This window comes from Phocoena phocoena, chromosome 9, assembly GCF_963924675.1.
Source record: "Phocoena phocoena chromosome 9, mPhoPho1.1, whole genome shotgun sequence".
In the NCBI taxonomy this organism is placed as follows: Eukaryota; Metazoa; Chordata; class Mammalia; order Artiodactyla; family Phocoenidae; genus Phocoena; species Phocoena phocoena.
Window position 1 is genome coordinate 77,479,556 of NC_089227.1, and position 21,923 is coordinate 77,501,478.

At 38.4% G+C, this 21,923-nt stretch overlaps 1 protein-coding gene across 1 annotated transcript in view; it reads left to right on the forward strand.

The window, feature by feature from the left end:
• The first annotated feature begins 219 nt into the window (after nucleotides 1–219).
• Nucleotides 220–21,923, forward strand: part of PTPRZ1 (protein tyrosine phosphatase receptor type Z1) — a 170,622-nt gene continuing 148,918 nt past the window's right edge. The window contains exon 1 of the mRNA XM_065883374.1: nucleotides 220–277. Coding sequence (XP_065739446.1) covers nucleotides 220–277 — 58 coding nt within the window. The remainder of the gene's footprint in view (nucleotides 278–21,923) is intronic.

Consider the following 21,923-nt stretch of genomic DNA (forward strand, 5'->3'; position numbering starts at 1 on the left):
CTCTCTCTTCCTCTCTCCCTCTCTGCCTCTCTCTCTCCCTCTCTCTCTCTCTCTCTCTCTCTCTCTCTCTCTCTCTCTCTCACACACACACACACACACACACACACAGCCTCGCACCAGTCTATACACTGGAGGAGAGAACATTTCCTTGGCGTCCCCTCCCTCTCCATTCAGACACGCCGAGGAGCCGCGCGGTGGGAGCCCCCGGATCGTCTGGAAATGCGAATCCTAAAGCGCTTTCTCGCCTGTATTCAGCTCCTCTGTGTTTGCCGCCTGGGTGAGTGTTAAGACCTCGGCGGGGTTTCCCCTGTGGGATCGTTTGGGACACGGGTGGGGGGATTTCAGAGCTTTCGGTACTTGCTGCCGCGTCGCCAGGAGGCAAGGAGGCAAGAGGGACGGCGGACTGGGGAGCCCACCGTGTTGCGGCGGCACGACGGGGTGTCGGCAGCATGGGAGAACGCGCCCCCTCCCCACCTCGCACCTCCGCCACAGTTCACCTGCCCGCGGGCATGCTGCTCCCGCGGCCAGGAGAGGGGGGCTTGCCCGTCACGCTTCTTGTCCTCGCAGCTCTTCTCCTCTTTGCAAAGTGTGGAAAAGAGCCTTTTAGGTATACATAAAAAGATAAATACACCCTTGGTGCGGGGCTACGTATTGTATCGCATTCTTGCTGTTTAGTTCATGCTACGGATATTTATGGGCTTGAATGAGGAATACACGTGTCTGATAAGAATTAAACACACACACACACACACACACACACACGCACACACACGCCCGAAAGGTAGTAACAGGAACAGGCACCAACTTGACTTTTCAGTGTTTTCAGTACTTTTAATTTAGTCACATTCAAGTCTGGGCAGTTACTTTAAAAAAAAGTTTCAATCAGAATTTGTCAACATTCTGCCACTGCTGCCAAAGTCAGAGGAGAGCTGCAGGTTGATGTAGGTATTCAGGGATTCATCTTTTACCACCACCTTCCAGGTTACACATTTAATACTGAAACTGTCTTCTGAAAGAGCCAGTTAGAATCTTTACCTGGGATGCAGATTCAACTGTTCAGGGCATTTTCTGGAAGGATTGTAAGACTGGATTTTTGTATTCTATTAAAGAAATGTCTTTTTATCCTTCATGAAGATGTTCTATTACGATGGCATATAATAGGTTTGGAGCCATTAACCCAAAAGTTAGAAAATACCTCCGTTTGTGAGCACACATATTTTACTCTTTACAGTTAGAGGATCCTAATAGATTGTTCATAATAAAGTAGATATTGACCTATATTTTTATCCAGTAGATGGTGCTGCTCTTGGCACAGTAACCTTTACAAAAAGAAATCATTTCTGTGTTGTAACTAATGGGCATTGCATTGCTATATGGTGATAATTGCCAATAACCTGCCAGATATATGCACATAATTTAAATTCTAAAAGCTTTATGAAAGTGCTCAGAGATGGTGTGATGCACGCGGTTGACATTTACGACTTGCGAGGAATCTGGTCCTGGTTTTCTCTAAAACCATACAATTGATTCTGGAGAGGGGAAGACATTTTTTAAAAGTACTGTGGTCATCAAATACATACCTGTTGAATTTATGTTTCTGTTATAGATCTGTTTTAATAACAAAGCCAGGTCCTCTTGGTATTTAGATTATTATTTAAAGAAAATCTCACTGTAGTATAAACATAAACCAGCGAATACTGATTTGCATGCCACCTAAACCACATTCCCTGAGTATATTGTGAAGTTTTTAAATTAATATATAATTTGCATGGCATACAATTCATCTTTTTAAATTGTTCAGTTCAGTGGGTTTTAGTATATTCACAAAGTTGTGCAACCATCACCACTATCTAATTATAGGACATTTTAATCACCCCCAAAAGAAACTCCATGAACAGTCATTCCTCATTCTCTCTGACCCTAGCACTGGCAATCACTAATCTACTTTCTTTTTCTATAGATGTGTCTATTCTGAGCATTTATATAAATAGAATTGTATGATACGTAGCCTCTGGTGTCTGGCTTCATTCACGTAGCATAATGTTTTCAAGATTCATCCATGTTGTAGCATGTATCAGTACTTCATTCCTTTTGGGTGGAATGCTATTCCATTTCAATACACCATGTTTTGCAAAGGCTTTTCTCAATAAAGCATTGTTAGTAGCCTGTTGCTTGGGGTTTATAGATTTCAGTTTATTGGACTTTTTTTAATGTTTTGATGATGTAAAATTTAACTGGAAAGGATTAAATGAATTGTTTAAGAGTATTGCAAGTTTATGTGATGATATTGAATGTGAGCTTGTATTAGAACTCAGAATGTGGGTTTTTTGAGACTGGCAGGTGAATACTTTTGTATCCCTTCCCATTTGAACACAGTTGGCCTTTTACTTTGTTGCCTGCAGACTGACCTAGGGGCCTTGGCTACCTCAGATGGAATGAATACCTGATCTCAGATAGGACATTTTGAAAAACTGAGGCATATTATCTACCAATGAAAAATTCAGTCTCCACTTCAATTATTTTACTCTCAACATCTACTATTGTATTTGTGAATGTGTTTACTACTCATTCTCAGTGTCTTTGGAGCCAATGAGTTGAGCTGGCACATATAATAGATGCTCAGGAAAGGTCCACCCACTGAGACTTACTGTGCAGGATGACAGCTCTGATACAATTTGCATGTTAGGCTGCCATCCTTACCATTATCCAGAAACAAGATGTAGAATTCACTGTTCATTGTTAGCAATGTCATAATGACCTTATCACTTTTTGTGTCCAAAATGTCCTGATGATTTTGGGCTGGACATAGGGACCAATTGCTTCTTTCAAGTAACTCTCCAAACACAAAAATCCTCATTCGATTATTTGGAGTGAAACAAATTCTTCCTTTCCACATTACTGCTAGGGATCACTAGAAACTAAAGAGGAACATTATGGGTTTTTGGGGGGAGGGGGTTAAATCTATCTGTGAGTTCATCCATTTGGATCATCATATCAAGATTAGCCTGAAGCCTCAAATGTTTTTGCCAGAATTAGCTAGATCACAGTTCTTAAACTTTAGGGTACGTCAGAGGCACCAGGAGGGCTTGTTAAAGCACAGATTGTGGGGGCCACCCTGAAGAGTTTTGATTCAGTAGTTCTGGGGTGGGGCTGAGAATCTCAGTGTCTAACAAATTCCCAGGATATGCAGATGCTGCTGGTCTAGGCCCACATTTTGACAACTGCTGAGCTAGTTTGACATTTAAATGTCAATAAAGTTTCTGGCTTATTAACAAGATTTTACCATGGACTTGATTTCTGATACCTGACTTAATATTAATTTTAAAAATCACACGAGGGACACAACATTTAGTGTTATTCAGCTGAAGGAGATTCTTAATTAGAGAGGCAGAAAATAAAGATGACTCCAAGAGGATTCCCTAAGTGAATTTGAACCTTCTCTAAAATAATTGAGAGGTTTTCTACTAGGTGGAGAACTAATGTAATGACTGTATAACTCTAATTATGATTTAATTGTGACCCACTGAACAGGTAATGGGAAAATCTGCAGTGGCTTCCTGTAAGGAGGCTTAAGTATGAGTCATAGAGGAGAGGTAGGTGTTTTAAGAGCTTTTAAGAAGAAATAGTTTCTTTCAACTAATGAGAATTCAGGATCCCTTTTTTTTCTTTTTCTGAATTTTATTTTATTTACTTTTTTATAAGCAGGTTCTTATTAGTTATCCATTTTATACATATTAGTGTGTATATGTCGATTTCAGGATCTCTGAATTGAGTTACAGTCATGCAAGGTACACTGAACTAATGTTTAAATATTACTGTTAAATTTGTAATGAATCAAATTCTGAACTTTTAAGTCATGTATTATTGCTTTAAAGGACACATTAACTACAAATTATACCCAATTCCTCTGCAAGAATTAATTGCTTAATTTATCTTGAGTATGGAATCAGTAGAATCCAGTATGTTGTCACTCAGCTTGGTCTGTTTACCTTCCGAAGACAAATTGTAACCAGGAATAGAAAATACTCATGCCTTTTTCCCCCAAATAGTAACTAGTCTCCATTCAGAAAATTAATTACTTTTGATTTGCAGAATAGGAATTTTCTTTATTTCATCTCTCTCTCCTTTTTATGTAGACTATAGCTGCTTCCACTCAGGGAAGTTTGCCAGGATAAATCATTTCATTGATTAATTCATTTATGCTGTCATGTCTGCATGAGACATTTGGGAACTTGTTGAAAATTTCTTGTGGGAATTTTGCTTCGGGCAAAACTTCAGGTTTTTCTGGAAGCATGCGCTGCATTTCCTCATTCCCCTGACTCCAAGGAGATTTGAGTTTTGTCTAACCTGGTAGCGTTGCTTGACCACTCATTTGCCAACTGTTTAGACTGTAGTATGGAAATGGAACCCCCTCATTCAGGACCAGAGGACCTCAGAGGAAGGCCTTGATTAAGAAGATGAGCTTGTGTTTTGTTTCCATTTACCATCTACTCAGTGCTTGCCAGGTGCAGACCCACTGCTGGGCATTTTATGTACATTTTCTCATTTCATTCTCCCCAAAAGTGTTTCAAATAGGTGTTTCATTTTACACATGTTTCAGCTGAGGGAACTGAGGCACAGAGAAGTTAGATGACTTACCTAAAATCGCACAGCCTGTTTTCAGTCTATGTGTTCCTTCTGACTCTCAAGCCTGAGCCTTTTCCTCCTTTCATTCCTGGGAGATGAATTTGCTGTTTGGAATATGCTAGCTCGTTTCACATGAGATGTGATGCTACATTTCACGTTCCCATTTGCTTTCTTGCAGATATCCATTCGTGATTTTTCCCATGTGCTCCCATATTACTTTTTCCCCCTTTTCTTTTTTAAAAAAATTAAGGCATAATTTATCTTTTCTAGTGTGCCATCTGGAAAATTTTGACAAATACATATAGTCAGGTAACAACCACCATGATCCAGTTATAGAACATTCCCATCCGTACTGTTTTAACTACTCTTCCGTTACAGGTTTCCTAAGTGCCCAGCATCTGCTAGGCACTAATAATTAAGCAGTGCATCAACATACAGAGTCCTAATACTCATGGTGCCTACAATCCAGCTGATCTGAATCATTCCCCACATTGAAACCTCCTTTAAATCTCACTTTGAAGGTGTTTTCTTCTTTTAGAACTAGTTGAAAATAAGTCTTTCCCAAATATCTCTTAATGTGTTAAATATCTTAACTTTTAAATATTTTTAAATGTTTCCCACTTCATCAAGAAGGCCATTGGTAAAAATCAGAACCAATTTAAACATGACATATGTACGTTACGATGTGCTTTAACTTTTAGTGTCTTGTTGGGAGTAATTCCTGGCAGCAACCACAGGTTACAGAAGGAAACCAGTTTTTATCTGTGTTTTTAATAACATATGTATAGGAATCAAGGGAAAAATTATTTGATCATATGGCACAGTCTTAAAACACTTATGTTTCAGAACTGTGCTGTGCAGTGCCATGGCCACTAGGCATATGTGGCTATTTAATTTCAAATTTATTTAATACATTGATTCAGTTCCTCATTCACACCAGCCATATTTCAAGCGCTCAGTCGGCACATGTGACTAGTGGCTGCTGCATGGGGCAGTGCACACATAGAACATTTATATCACTGGAGAAAGTCTATTAAGCAGTGCTGTTTTAGAATCAAAAGCTGATAAAGTATTGATTGATAGTACTGATGAGAATTCAACTCAACTAAAAAGACTCCTAGAGTCATTACAATTATTTGAAGTATCGATGTATGTTGGTTATTTTTGGCCTGTGTTGTGTCAGCCATTCAAAAATCACAGAGATGTTCTGGTGGCCTGAGGTAGAGCAGCAATAGATGAAGAAAGTTAAATGGCCACTTCGTGGCCTTTAGAGACTGGGGTTGAGTGGATGAGATTAGCTCTGGTCCAGGAGTGAGAGCTCCCACAACTCATTTTCTGTACCTGTTCTAGCAGTCACTGTGTTGCTTTGCAATGTCTCTGTCTCTCTCCCCAATTAGACAAGCTCCTTGAGGGCAAAGACTGTATTTCATTCAACCTTGGACTTAGCATTCTTGGACTTAGCACCTATAGTAGGTGCTTAGTAAATCTTTAATACAGTACTGTGAAGATTCTTAGATAGCAGTAGGTTTTTGCTGTTGCGATCAGCCAGTTTATTCTGGCCTTTCCTTCTTTTGATTCTAATCTCAATTCGAGAGTTCGGTCACCATTGACCTCTAGCCATCCATCTTTAATGCCACTTCTGGCACCAGACCTTTGCTTTCTTTGATTCTCCCAGAAATGCACTTAAGCATCACCTAGATCCTATCTGTGCATGAAAAGTATAGTCCCCATGATAGCTACTGCATGTGTAGTGGCAGGAGCAGTTTTGAGTGAACATTTAATTCTAGATGAGTTGGCAGCCGTGAAGCTTGGATACGTCCCGGGGGCAGGGCATTAAGCCAGTGTGTATGTGTGTATATAAGTGCACGTGCACATGCAAGCATGCTTCCCTGTTAGGGAGAAGAGGGCGGTGGGCGTGGGGGATGGTCAGTAATGATAAATGAAGTATCTTGATACCACGAAGACAGTATTTTTAGTCAATCAGAAGCCATCATGTTAGATTAAGTGCTCTGTAATCTAGCTGGCCATAAGAGGTAGTGGCCCAAGTCAGTTCTGGAAAGCAGATAAATGACAGGAAGTGCAGTTACATTATGTGGATATTCATGCTTTTGGAATTTGTCTGAAGTTTTATCATTAATCTCAGAGATGAGGTACTGCATGTGGCTCAGCCCTGCACATAGCGGATGTTCAGCAAATATTTGAATTTAGTTAAATTCAGATGGAACAGGGCAGGGGATGAGTTAGAAATTTTCACAGGAGTTAAAAACAGAAACAAGATTTGCTCTTCGATTAGGATCTTTGCTTTATTTTCTTCTCACTCACCTTCCTTTCTTTTATTGGTTACTATTTCCTTTTCACCTCACTTCTTTTAATCACGAGTTTAAGATTTTAAAAAAATTCAAAATTGCTCAGCATTGTGATGAAGATTATGATAGGAAGAAGACTGACACTATTTGATACCATTATTTTAAAAGATTTTTGATGTGTTAATATAATTTGGGGAGCTTTGCAGTTAACATAATTTTAAAAGTATGTGTTAACATATCTTTCTGCCTAAAAATTCTAATGTGTTAAAATGGGCAGATTATCTCTTATTCTTTTTGGTTCTGATACTTATGCAGATATTAGAGTAAATGTGATTATTCAGAGTCCTGGTTAATGTGAACTTTCTGGTTTCATTCAATAAGCATGCATTAATTTATGTACCCATTGACAAAAGATAAATTCTTTACAAATTCCTTGGAAATATAGTCTTTATACATTTGGAAAGAATAATTTATTAATTAGCAAGGAAGAAGGATTTTCTGTTAAAATATTCATAACAATGTCCACAGGTACCTTTCTATTCTTGGAGCATCATTTTATCCTTCTTTTTCTCTGCCTTCCCCATCTACTCCATAATTTTTCTGTTCTTTCACTGTCACTGACTGACTGCTTATTTCTTGATGTCTAGAGCTCTAACATATTTACTTAAAGATGGGTCTTGATACTAGGCCTTTCCTCTGAACTGGTTAACTCAGTACCTTGAGTAGGAATAAAAGAAAATGTTGCTTTTTAAAATGACCTCTTTTTGCAGAGATCCTGGTCACCACCAGAGTCCTGCTTGTGTGCTTGGAATAACAGAATGCTGGCCAGATATAAGGAACTTTCTGGATTTTCTCAAAGTTTTCAGTCACCTGGTCATCAGATTAAAAATATTTCTGTAATGATGTTTTTGCCTTTGCATTTTGACACATTTTCTTGAATAGGGTAATAAGGGTGGCATCTCACCTGGCACACAGAATTGTGCAGAATCTTGGTCTTCCCACTGGTGTGTTTTGCACACGTGATATCCCTGTCATGTTTGTTTCAGTGTGAAATTAGGTTGATAACCACTGATCTCGGTCGGTGGTTCTCAATCCTGGCTGCACTTTAAAATTATCTAGTGTTGTGGATTGAATGTTTGTATCCCCCCAGCATTCCTATGTTGAAGTCCTAACCCCCAATGTGATGGTACTTAGAGGTGGGACCTTGGGGAGGTAATTAGTTTTAGATGAAATCATGAAAAGTAGAATCCCCTTGATGGGATTAATGTCCTTATAAGAAGAGAAAGAGAGACCAGAACTCTATTTCTTTCTTTTCTGTTGTGAAAACACAGAGGGAAGTCAGATGTCTGTAAGCCAGGAAGAGTGTCTTCTCCAGGAACCAAATCTGCTAGCCCCTGGATCTTGGACTTCTCAGTCTCTAAAACTGTGAGAATAAATGTTTAAGCCATACAGTCTATGGTATTGTTTTTATAGCAGCCTGAGTTGACTATATACCAGGGGAAATTTTAAAACATACTGATGTCTGGGCCCTACCCTGGATCAAGTACATGTGTGGGTGTGGGCCCCAGACGTGAACATTTTCTTAAAACTCCCCAGGTGATTACAGAGTACAGCCACCATTTAAAATGACAGATCTAGGTCAACCTTGTGATACTACTAATGTTAGTTCATTTTTCTTAAGGTAGATATATTGGCAAGTTTCATGCCATTCTAAAACAAAGCTAGTACCACAGGACAAAGGCCCTGGAAAACTTCCCATCCCTCTCTCCTCTTCTTAAGGCAGTTTCAGTTTCAGGGTAACCCTAGAAGGAGGAGTATGGACTATAATGGTTGACCTCATAGTCTTTGAAAGCCAGAGGAACTTCAGGAGGCCAGGCAGTCTTGGAGTTAGTCCAAAGATTCAAGTCTATCAGCAGATGGGAGGATTACTGAACCACTCTGAGATGGGAGACACAAGTGCATTTATCAGGACATGGGCACATAATATCTTTTGTTTTGTCAACGATACATATTCTTACTGTTCCCTTGTCTTGTTTATTTTCTTTCTCCATGCATAATTTGTTCTAGTCATAGTTATTATTTTCTGTTATGTAGTAGATACAAGATTTAGCTGTATTTTTTTCATTTCAGCAATTTATTTTGTGTGTGTGTTTAAAATTACATTTTCATTATTGACCAGGTGTTGGCCATTTGTTTTTACTGTATTTGAAAAGCACTAATAGCTCTGCTTAAAAGTTAACAAAGAACTTTTTTAGATGGCCCAAACAACTATTTTAATATTCTTAATCATTAAATGGTGAGAACACAAGCACACAATTCACTGACTCTTTATTGAGCACCTTGTTTGTGATAAATATTCTCCTAGAGAGAATATTCCTCTAGTGGTCTGCTAAGCCTTTGCAAGAGAGAAAGATCCATACATAAGTAGCTCTCATACATGGCAGAGTTTGCAGAATATGAAAGCGTGAGTTGTGAGTAGGCTAAGTTCACCTCTGGGAACATTTCTAAGAGGAGATGGGTTGGATGGAGCCCCTGGATGGAGGAGGGTAGGTCTTCAAGGGCCACTGTTGAGGGGAAGGGTATTAGTGGCAAAAAAGATGGCATACACAGAAGCAAGGAATAAGATCGAGAATGTGGTGTTTAGAGAGAGGAAAAAAATTAGGAGGGGTTTGTATTAGTGGAAAAGTTTCAAATAGTAGGTAGGATTTCCAATGGCTAATTGAAGGGTTTGGAGTTTGGAATTTATCCAGTATATTGTGGAGAGCTAGTGGAGGGTTTCGAGCAGTGGAATGACTCGAGTAGATCTCTTTACTTTAGGAAGGTAACTCCAGTATATCAGAGTGTAGGATGGATTGGAGCAGAGTGAGACTGGGAATCAGGAAGCTCAGTTAAAAGGCTATTACACTGTGTCAAAGTGGAAATTTGATAGATCATTTGGAGGTATAATAATACCATCCTCTTTAAATAGTACTTTAATGTTTAAAAGTATTTTCAAATACATTGCCTCATATGATATAAGTGTAATTAGTATAATTGCTAGGACTTGGTGCCATTCTCTGGAGAGTGAGTCATTGGCGGTCCTCAAGGGAATGTCCTCCCTGGGAAGATGAAGATGTAGCAAGGACTGTATAGAGTCAGAGAAATATCCAGGAAGGAAAAGTGGAGGCAGCAAATACATACAGAATTTGATAATTAGAAGGGAAGAAAAGAAGGAAGGTAGCATGAAGACTGCTTATGTATTGAATGGTAGGACTCCAAATTTGTTACCTCAAGACATAGGAATTGACAGTAAACATTTCCTCTGAACTGATTAACTCAGTGCCTTGAGAAGTAACAAGAAGAAAGGGTGCTGCTTAAAATGATCTATCTTTTTCGATTTTAGTAGAGATCGTAGTCACAACTCTTAAAAAAAGCTTTTTTGTTTTCTTAAGAATAGGAAGCTTTTGAGTATATTCACAGTGTCGGGTTAATTTTATCAAGTCTTATCAAAACTCTTTACTTCATTCACCTTGAAAACCCTTGTATTTGTCTTTTTAAAAATGAGCACAGGTATATTGGACATTTCAGTCAGCTGTCTGCCAATAAGTAAGCTTTCTTAATATCCATGATTTCAGATTGCTTGAAGGCCATCATATTCCTACCACATAAGCTAATATCTTTGTATATTGCTTGCAGCTTGTGTTTTACATAAAAACAGTGCAATGGAAGATGATCCATAGAATAGGCTTCCCAGAATTTGTTTTAAAATTGACTTTAGCAAGTTTTATCTTTTAATTCATGAAAAATACAATAGGATTTTATCTACTGTTTGTCTCTTAAGATATATTAAGGATGCACAAAGTTGTAAATTAATGAATCATTAAGTTTCCGAAAGGGATAAAGTGGCAGCTGTCAAGGATAGAAATGTAAGCATATTTTCTTGTGTAATGAAGAAACATAGCTATATTATGCTATATGAATTGGATGCAAGACTTTTGTATTTAAGAAGTATGACTGAATGAATTCTTCATGAGTAATACTTGGTTATGGTCAAGTTTCCTTGGATGGTTTTCAGAGTGGGGAAATAACATGTAATATGCATATATAGAAAATATATTTATATAAGTACTTTATATATAAATATATGTGATATGCACATATTATATATTGTGTAGATATGCATATATGTACACAATAAATAAATAAGTATACATATATATATCCATATATTCCTGCTTCTCAAAACTGATATTGCCTTATTTTGAGCATTAAAAGATTACATCCTATGGGAAAATCATTAAGTTTAATGACGGGAATTGTCCTGGATATTTTCAGCCTGACTTTTCCTGCCTCCAGCATAAAGAAAGGAGAGGAAGAAGGTCTGCCTTTTCCTGTGACCTGAATACAGTGCTGTTCTTCACCAAAGGGCTTGAGTCGGTTGAGATCAATGGAACTCGTTTTACCAGGTCCTCATTGAACAGCCACTGTGTGCTTATCACTGTGCTTGACTTTAATAGTTTTTCTCTTTGAGGAGTTCATCTGGTTACAGATGTAAAATGAACCCTGGTGGGAGCATACCAGAATAGAGAATAATGAAACACATGTTAGATTGTATAAATCAGATTTTAAGTCTGTGGAAAGTCATAGAAAAAGAGACAAAATAAAGATGTGAATTCGTTTAAAAAAATGTCTCTGTGAGCATATGAGCAGCAGTTCTTCTTTTTGAACGTGGAGTGTTTACTGTTTCATTCAGTAATTTAAGCATCGTTTGTGTCCTCTTCCATATTCTACCCTACCACATTCAAAATGATAGTGTAAGTAGCAAAATATATGGACAAAATGTGCAGGTTAAAACACTCTTCTTGTATGTTCTGTTTAACACGTACTTACTGCTGAGAAAATGTCACATAATTTCCATAGTTAAGTCTGTCCCAATTTGAGGCTAAATTTTTGGTGGTAACAGCTGCTATTTTGTGACAAAGGTAAACTCTTGGTGCTAAAATTTCGAAGAATGAGTTGATGTGCCTATGATTCTTGCTAAAAGTCTGTCAGAATGGGGCAAGAATTTTGGACATAGATAGCAATGCTGTCTGCAAAACGGGTTCCTGGAAAGAAGCACAAAGAATGAAAACATTTTTAATTAGCCAGTATGGCTAGTACATATTGCCCTTAAATCCTTTACAATACAGCACAATCTGGGCATCATCCATCTCACAAGAGAATATCCCATAATGCTTCTCTCTTGCCTGTGATTGCAACTTATTTTCTTCTAACTTTTCATTATATTTTAGCTATTTAGTATTCTTGGCAGAAGTCAAGAACACACAAGATGCTTCTTTGTTCCTCAATAATGTATTCAGAATTTTACACCAACCCCTCCACCCCCTCCCAAAACAATTAAACATCCGTATGGAAGTATTCCTGTTCTCTACTGGTGGGAGCTTTTCAAGGTGGCTGGTTTCTCCTCTCCCCCCTCTCCTCGCCCCCCCACATCTCCACATTTTAAAATTAGAATTTTACAGTGTCTATTTGAAAAAATAAAACAACTGTTAGTTTTTACAAACATGATGAGAGATTAAGTTATATTAGACACAATGGCATTCAGGCAAGTGAAGATAAGAAAACACTTAGCCAAATAATCTCTGTGCTAATGATAACGGCATATAAACCCTTTCACTGTGAGATGGGTTGGGTCTTCTCTGAATACTGGCAGAGAACGTGTACTTCCATGTAGTGAGTTTTCCCTTTTAAATACATGGGGAGTGCTGACTTTTTTCGATGTGAGGCTTTGACACTGTAGTACACAGTCTGCTGGAGATTTGTTTGGGTGATTGCATTACTGGAGAAAACTCACTGAAAGTAGGTCATCAAGAAAAGATTGATATAGACTTTTCTGTGTGGAAGTAATTATGCTTGTTTATTGCATTGTGCTACATTCTGCTACATATGCCAGACTATGCAAGTGCCAATGAGAAAATATGTTCACATAATCTCACTTAGGATTTGTAGCCTGGAGTTTAAGTTGCCACTGATTAAACTTCTCAGGATTCTTATACGGTATCCAATAATAAAGAGTGAAAAGTTCTTTGCATATTGCATATTTTCTTGCTCCATCACTTATAAATCCCAAACACATATTAGTTGGTCAAAACACATCTGGAACGTTCCACTATATTAAATCTCTCTCTCAGGCACGCACACACACACGTGCACACACACACACACACACACGAACCATGAAAATAGCAACAAATGCATCTCCTATTAATTTAGGAAATCCTCACCAACGTGCTCTCTTGCCAAAATGTATACAGTTCAATAAGCACACTATAGTCATTACTTACTTAACATAAATCATTGCTTTGTTGAAGGCCAATGTTAAAAAGGCCTTTTGCAAGTTTGTAGAATGGATACTGGCATGCTTGTAGGGACTTGCATCTTAGGAGAAAGATTTTCCTTTTAACAGACTGTGTTTCTGTAATTCTCAGAAAGAAATTCTCCTGAATCTGACTTCAGTGATGAAACACGACACAGGAATGAGGGTCTCCATCACTGGAAACCATTGAGGAAATAATAGATCAAATTTTGAGTCACTCCTACTCATTTTTGGGAAGGACCCATAGGTTCATGTAACTCCTGACGTCATATGATGTCCTTACCAGGGCATGCAAGGTGCTTCAAAACCTGAATTCAGCCTACCTGTCCAGCTTGTCCTGAACTTCCTCACCTGTTCTCCTTCATTCTGGCTCATGTTTTTCCTTTTTCTTTGGTGACTTGTACCCCCTTGCATTCCTAGTTATCTTTCATCTCCTCTGTGAAGCCTTCTCTGACACATTACTGTTCTCAGCCAGACAGGGGGACACATCACTCATACTGTATTTCAGTTGTTTCCATAGCTCCCTGCCTTGAAGGAGTCTGGTCTCAAGACTCTAAAGTCCCCTGGCCCGTATAGTAGGTGCTCAGTAAATACTTGTGGCATAAGTCATTGAGTGAAATTCCTTCCAAAGCAGTCACTCTAAAAACAGAAAATACAACAGAATCTGTCTAGTCAAAAGGAAATATTGTCACCACCTCAACTCATTCAGTGTACTCCTCGGCAGGGCAAGAAACTTGGGATCACATTCCCAGCATTCAGAATTAGAATTCAATTCACCCTCAAATTCACTCAATCCCTCTTATTTAAAAAAAAGAAAACCAAAACTAAAAGTAGGTCAATCAAATCACATTCTCATTTTAACAGGTCCAAGAGTCTATATAGATTTTGAACTGAACTGGCAAACGATCATGGACAACTTCCTAAGGGCTTTTTACTCTTGGCATTCAGACTTTTAAGAAAGAAAATTAAGTGATTGGAATAGAGTACAATAGTGAATGCAGAAGAAGGGAAGAAAGATGACTGTGGCCAGAAACAGGACAGAAAGAGAACTATAAGTTTCTTTATTCTAAGTAGCGGTGGGAGAATCTACTTGTTGGCCTGCACAGCGGATGCACCATTTCTATGGCTAAGTTTTCCCTGTATTTCCTGTCAAGCTAGGGTTTTCATGAAACAAAAAGATACCGGATCCCTCTCTCTAACACCTCCTCATCCCTCCAACACCCCAGGCAGTTCCAGCCAAAAGCATTTCTCTCAGTTCTTTTTATCTTTTTTTTTTTTTTTTTTAAACCAAGAACAAGATCTGAGATATGTGAGATCCTGTCTGATTCAAGCATGGAGAAAACACTGTATATTTTACAGCCACTGGTTACCTGTTGCTGTCAATAGCTGTATTGTCAACATTTTATCATGGCTCCAGTGCTTTAAAATTTTTGAGCAGCCTAAGTATTAGATTTGTAGAGTTAAAGCTATTTTTCTTGGAAAAGAAAAGCCAGTATTCTTGATACCTGAAAGTCTTTAAAAATGTGAGAATAGGGCTTCCCTGGTGGCGCAGTGGTTGAGAGCCTGCCTGGCGATGCAGGGGACACAGGTTCGTGCCCCGGTCCGGGAAGATCCCACATGCTGTGGAGCGGCTGGGCCTGTGAGCCATGGCCGCTGAGCCTGTGCATCCGGAGCCTGTGCTCCGCAACAGGAGAGGCCACAACAGTGAGAGGCCCGTGTACCACAAAAAAAAAAAAAAATGTGAGAATAGCAGAATTATGCCTGGCCCTGCTCGAGGGGCTATGAGGGACATTCTAAAACTACATTTTGTGACAAGAATCAGAGTATCTTTTCTTTGGGCTGCTGACCTTGTTTACGACATAGCTGGCCAGTCTGCAAGAAGACATGGAAACACAAAGAGATTATGAAAAAAACAGATTGCTAAAAACAAAAGTCTGTCGAGACGGGGCAAATGTTTAGTGAAATACTGTAGACATTAGTGTTCTGCTCAATAAAAATAGTTTAAATATGTATGAGGCTAACAGGCACATAGAAATTATTTGCAGGGTTCTTTAACTTCCCAATTGCAAACAGCAATGATAAGAAAATCTAATTCAGGAAAACTTATCCTGGTTAGAGTAGGACAAAGGACCCACTAAGATACATAATCACTTATACTGAAAAATAGTCGTTAGTTTCAACTTAGGGTGAATTGTACTAATATTGAATAATAGATGATTTAAGAGATTATTTCAAAATGTATGTTTTACTGTGTCCAGGATAAAATGTAATCATTAAAATTTAAGAAATACAAAATTAAGAGAAAACAATGTCTGAGGAAAATAATTACAATATTCAGATGTTTAATTAAAAGACACTGAAAAAAACAGAGGACTTGTTTAAATAAATAGTGATGCTTGATAGAATATTAACTAGGTTATTAGAAGTTTAAAAAGCTATTATTATATAATAGCTGGAAGCAGCAGTGTTTGATCTGATGAAGAACTGACAAATAGCTGTAAGCAATGATTAAGGCTCCTGTGAGACTTACTTTGGAAAAATCAGATTTTAAAACACAATTATATAAGGAGTGAATTAATTTGTTGAATTTTTAAAATTCTGAGCACAGAGAAGAATTGTGTGGATTTAACATTAATTTTTAAGGGATGCACTATTTCCATCCTGTTGTTTAAAGAGGCTTTAATTGTTTTCGTTATTTAAAATGAGACCTGAGTTAAATGCTCGGTATGAGAATCCTCGCACAAAATTCAGCCATTATGGTTATGGTTCTTTGGAGGCAATATTAGTCATAATGAGTAGTCTGCGTTTTTGGAAAAGCTGACTGTGACTTCAGAAGCTTTTGATAAGAAGTTATCTTCTGTGCAAAAGCAGAAGGGGCAATATGATATTAGAAAATGTAGGTAAGAGTTCTCTGAGTGATTTGGAAGAACTTCCATCCTGAAGCAAGGCTCTGTGCCAATGCTTACAGCTAAAGGTCACAGCAGAATTTTGTTTTTGGCATTCTATCCATTCATAATTAAATCATCGGCGTTTTCTTTCAAATTGTTAGCTTAACATATGATAATACAAATTAATCAGTAAATGCGGTTCAAATGATGGGTGTTTCTTAACATGCTGTTAGCTCTGCCATTAAAAAATGTCTCTTGGGGGGCCTCCCTGGTGGCGCAGTGGTTGAGAGTCCGCCTGCCGATGCAGGGGACATGGGTTCATGCCCCGGTCCGGGAAGATCCCACATGCTGCGGAGCGGCTGGGCCCGTGAGCCGTGGCCGCTGAGCCTGCGCATCCGGAGCCTATGGTCTGCAATGGGAGAGGCCACGACGGTGAGAGGCCCGCGTACCACAAAAAAACCCCAAAAAAACAAAAAAGCAAAAATGTGTCTTGGCTTCTGCTCCACTTCTTCCTTCCAGGTAAACCTTTGTAAAGTGTTTCCATCTCCATTTGCTCTCCTCCCGTTTACTCCTGAGCCCACTCTAAACAGGATTCCGTTTCCACCACTCAAAACAAAACTTTCCTCATCAATTATACTAGCACCCTCAACATTGCTACCTCTAATAGTCAGTGGTCTTGGCCCTCATTTTGTTGGCCTCCAAGCAGCTTTTGACAGTTACCACTTTGTCTTTCTGGCGAAGCTTTGTTCACTTGACTTCGGTAACACCACGCTTGGATATCTCATTGACCACCTACTTCACTGGTGATCTCAGTCACGTTTGATGGTTCGTCTGCATCTCCAACCTCCAAAAACTGGAGTCTTCAAGACTCATTCCTTGGGATGCTTCTTTTTTTCTGGCTACACTACTTGCCTATCTCATCCCTATATTCTCTACCTGGGTGACTCCCAAATTTATAGGTCTAAACCAGAACTCTTACCTGAACTCCAGAGTCGTATATCCAACTGCCCACTTATATATTTAATACATCTCTCCAACTCGATGTGTCCTGCTCTTGCCACCACTTCAGTTCCTAACTTGCACTTTCTTCATCTCAGTAAATGACAACTTCACTCCTCCAGTTGCTCAGGCCAAAAATCTTGAAGTCATCTTTGATTCTTCCTTCTCTCTCACAACCTGCATTCGACTTCTCAGCAAACTTCTCCTGGATTATCTTTTCTTATCATCTCCAACCACTGCCACCATCCATTCAAGCCTTCATCATCTCTTACTTGGATTATTGCACCAGCTTCCCAACTCATTTGTGCAAATACAAGTCAGATCATGTCATTCCCCCAATTTCCTGTTTCACACGGAATGAAAAGCAAAATCACTACAGTTATCCTCAAGCCTTGAATGATCTGGCCTCCTATTACTTCTCTAATTGCCTCCTCTGGCCCTCACTTCCCCTATTCCTCCTGTTCTAGCCTCACTGACCTCGGTGCGCTGCTGTTCCTCGCACATTCTCCTCCACGCTGTGTTCTTGCCATTCCCTCTGTTTGAAATGCCCTTCTTTTATAACTCTTTATGACCCACCTCCTTACCTCCTTTGGTTTTGCTTAGTGTTTCCTTTTTATTGAGGGCTTTCCTGGACACACCATTGTAAAACTGTAACCACCTCCCACGGCCAAATGCCCTTCATCTCCCAATTTTCTCATTATGCTTATCACTTACATGTACTTTTAAATTATGTGATTTCCGACTCTCCCCATTAGAAATAAGGCCTGTGTGGGTTTGTGTGCATGTTCACTCTCTAGCCTAGTCCCCAGCACACTGATTGACACATAATTGGTGCTCAGTAAATATTTCTTGAACGAATGAATAAATAAAACAACCCCCTTTTTGCATTTTTAGTTTGCTTTTCTTTGAATTCTAGTTTATGTCTTTCCTTAGTTTGCATTGCCATGGTATCTTAAGCTGTGCTTTTAATTTTGACATTTCATGTAACTCTTCATTAAATGATCCTTGAAACATTGTATAGTCAATTTTTGGCATCTGAAATCAGCATAGTTTTTCAACATCTTTCCTTCATCTTGTTTTATGATTTCATAAATATGCATCCTAGTTGTTTTACATACTCTCTGGTTTTTTGCTTTATGCACTGTCTAGTCTTTGCATTTATTTATGTTTTGGCCATATTTCTGATTTTTCTCATCATTAACTAATAGAATGCTTTAAAGCTTTCTTTTCTCTCTAATTGTTGAGAAGGAAGCCGTGTCTTTGAGTCCTTCACTACAGCAGACATGAAATGCATTACCGTCCACCAACCAGCTTCCTCCAGCTTCTTCAGTTACTTGGTATTGCAAGTACAGATTGGTTATTTTTTTTTTCTTCCAGTTGTATTGAGAGATAATTGAGATGCAGCACTGCATAAGTTTAAGGTGTACAGCACAGTGATTTGACTTATATACATCATGAAATGAAGACCACAGTAAGTTTAGTGAACATCCGTCATCTCATATAAGATGTAGAATTAAAGAAATAGATACACGTATTTTTCCCTTGTGATGAGAACTCTCAGGATTTACCCTCTTAACAACTTTCATAAATAAAGTACAGCAGAGTAAATTCAATTTATCATGTTGTACATTACATCCCTAGTGCTTACTTGCCTTATAACTGGAAGCTTGTACCTTTTGACTGCCTTCCTCCAATTCCCCGTCCCCCAACTACCCCCCTTCTGGTAACCACAAATCTGACCTCTTTTTCTGTGAGTTCATTTGTTTGGTTGTTTATGAAATATAATTGACAGTATGTTAATTTCTGGTATACAACCCCATAATTCGATACTTCTATACATTTCAAAATGATCATGATAAATCTAGTTACTATCTGTCACTATACAAAGATACCACAGAATTATTGAAAATATTCCCCATGCTGTACATTTCATGCCTCTGACTCATTTATTTTGTAGTTGGAAGTTTGTACCACTTAAACTTCCTCACCTATTTCCCTCCTCCCCTCGCTCCAAGATTTGTTATTTTAAATAGGGAACATTGTTATTGTTATTATGTTTTACATTTTTCTTTGGGGATTCATAATCAGTTCAGCAACCCGCTGTTTAAGATATATATGGATAACTTTTTATGCTTTAGAGTTTACAGTATGTTGTATTATACCAGAATTTTATCATTCTTGGCTGGGTTACTCCTTGAAGTAATTGCTTAAAGCATACTTAAGTGACCCATTTTCTGTATCAACACAAATTAAAAGTCTTTTTCTTCTTCACGTGTGAAAGACAACCTGGATGGACATGAAATTATTTGGTCACAACCTTTTTTCTTACAAAATACATGGGCTCTGCTTTTTAATATTACGGCATTGAGTGTTACTGAGAAAAGAGTGGAACATTTCACCCAAGGCAACTTTTTTCGGCCAGAATTGACATATTTAATGGCTAGAAAAAAAAAAAGGCAGGGGTGCTGGGAGTGGAGCAATATCTTGGTTTCTTCAAAATGCAGTGCCTGCCTGGTAAAAGAAAGGGACACAGACTTCTCATTGGTTGAGACATTAGACCTACATAATGTAACAGTTTTCTCTCCGTAGTCAAAATAATTAAATACATTAAAACCATGTATTTGCAACCGTAATACTTAACATGATTCTTTCACAAGTTTTAAATTTGGCTTTTCTATTTCACCATTTAAAGGGCAAACTCATTCTGCCTGATATATTTTAGAATTCTCCAAGCATTTCTCATGTGTATGTGTGTCTATATCTATAAATATAAATAGATACAGATATAAATTTCATGCAGTGACTTTTAAGAAAACAATCCAATCTTTCTGATAAGGCATTTGGGGTTTGTCCCAAAATAAAGATGGTAATAATTCAAGGTCCAGGATCACCTTTCTCTTTTCAAATTTAGCCCGTGGCAAACTTGTCCCTAATCCTTAATCCCTTCCCCTTGCACTTGAGCACATTCTTACTATGAGCCTCCTGAGTGGTTTGCAATCTGATTTTATCAGCCTCTATTTGGTTTCTTAAACTACTGTACTCCTTCATTACTTAAAGGACATGACAATTTTGGTTTCATTTTTTCCCTTTAGGAGCCATCTGCTAGCTTGCTTTTCTGAACAATAACATGGGGAGGAAGATGGCATTATCCTCAAACTTTTTGGTTTTTTTAACATCCTTTATTGGAGTATAATTGCTTTGCAATGGTGTGTTAGTTTCTGCTTTATAACAAAGTGAATCAGCTGTAGTATACATATATCCTGTAACTCCTCCCTCTTGCATCTCCCTCCCTCACACCCTCCCTATCCCACCCCTCTAGGTGGTCATAGGGCACCGAGCTGATCTCCCTGTGCTATGTGGCTGCTTCCCACTAGCTATCTATTTTACATTTGTTAGTGTGTATATGTCCATGCCACTCTCTCACTTCGTCCCAGCTTACCCTTCCCCTTCCTCATGTCCTCAAGTCCATTCTCTACATCTGCATCTTTATTTCTGTCCTTCCCTTAGGTTCTTCAGAACCATTTTTTTTTTTTAGATTCCAAATATATGTGTTAGCATATGGTATTTGTTTTTCTGTTTCTGACTTACTTCACTCTGTATGACAATCTCTAGGTCCATCCACCTTACTACAAATAACTCAATTTTGGTTCTTTTTATGGCTGAGTAATATTCCATTGTATATATGTGCCACATCTTCTTTATCCGATTCATCTGTCGATGGACACTTAGGTTGCTTCCATGTCCTGGCTATTGTAAATAGAGCTGCAATGAGCATTGTGGTACATGACTCTTTTTGAATTATGGTTTCCTCAGGGTACATGCCCAGTAGTGGGATTGCTGGGTTGTATGGTAGTTCCATTTTTAGTTTTTTAAGGAACCTCCATACTGTTCTCCATAGTGGCTGTATCAATTTACATTCCCACCAACAGTGCAAGAGGGTTCCCTTTTCTCCACACCCTCTCCAGCATTTATTGTTTGTAGATTTTCTGATGATGGCCATTCTGACTGGTGTGAGGTGATACCTCATTGTAGTTTTGCTTAGGTGATACCTCATTGTAGTTTTGATTTGCATTTCTCTAATAACTAGTGATGTTGAGCAGCTTTTCATGTGCTTCTTTGTATGTCCTCTTTGGAGAAACGTCTATTTAGGTCTTCTGCCCATTTTTTGATTGGGTTGTTTGTTTTTTTAATATTGAGCTGCATGAACTGTTTATATATTTTGGAGATTAATCCTTTGTCTGTTGATTCATTTGGAAATATTTTTTCCCATTCTGGGGGTTGTCTCTTCGTCTTGTTTGTAGCTTCCTTTGCTTTGCAAAAGCTTTTAAGTTTCATTAGGTCCCATTTGTTTGTTTTTGTTTTTATTTCCATTACTCTAGGAAGTGTATCAAAAAAAATCTTGCTGTGATTTATGTCAAAGAGTGTACTTCCTATGTTTTCCTCCAAGAGTTTTATGGTGTCTGGGCTTACATTTAGGTCTCTAATCCATTTTGAGTTTATTTTTGTGTATGGTGTTAAGGAGTATTCTAATTTCATTCTTTTACATGTAGCTGTCCAGTTTTCCCAGCATCACTTATTGAAGATGTTGTCTTTTCTCCACTGTATATCCTTGCCTCCTTTGTCATGGATTAGTTGACCATAGGTGCATGGGTTTATCTCTGGGCTTTCTATCCTGTTCCATTGATCTATATTTCTGTTTTTGTGCCAGTACCATATTGCCTTGATTACTGTAGCTTTTGTAGTGTAGTC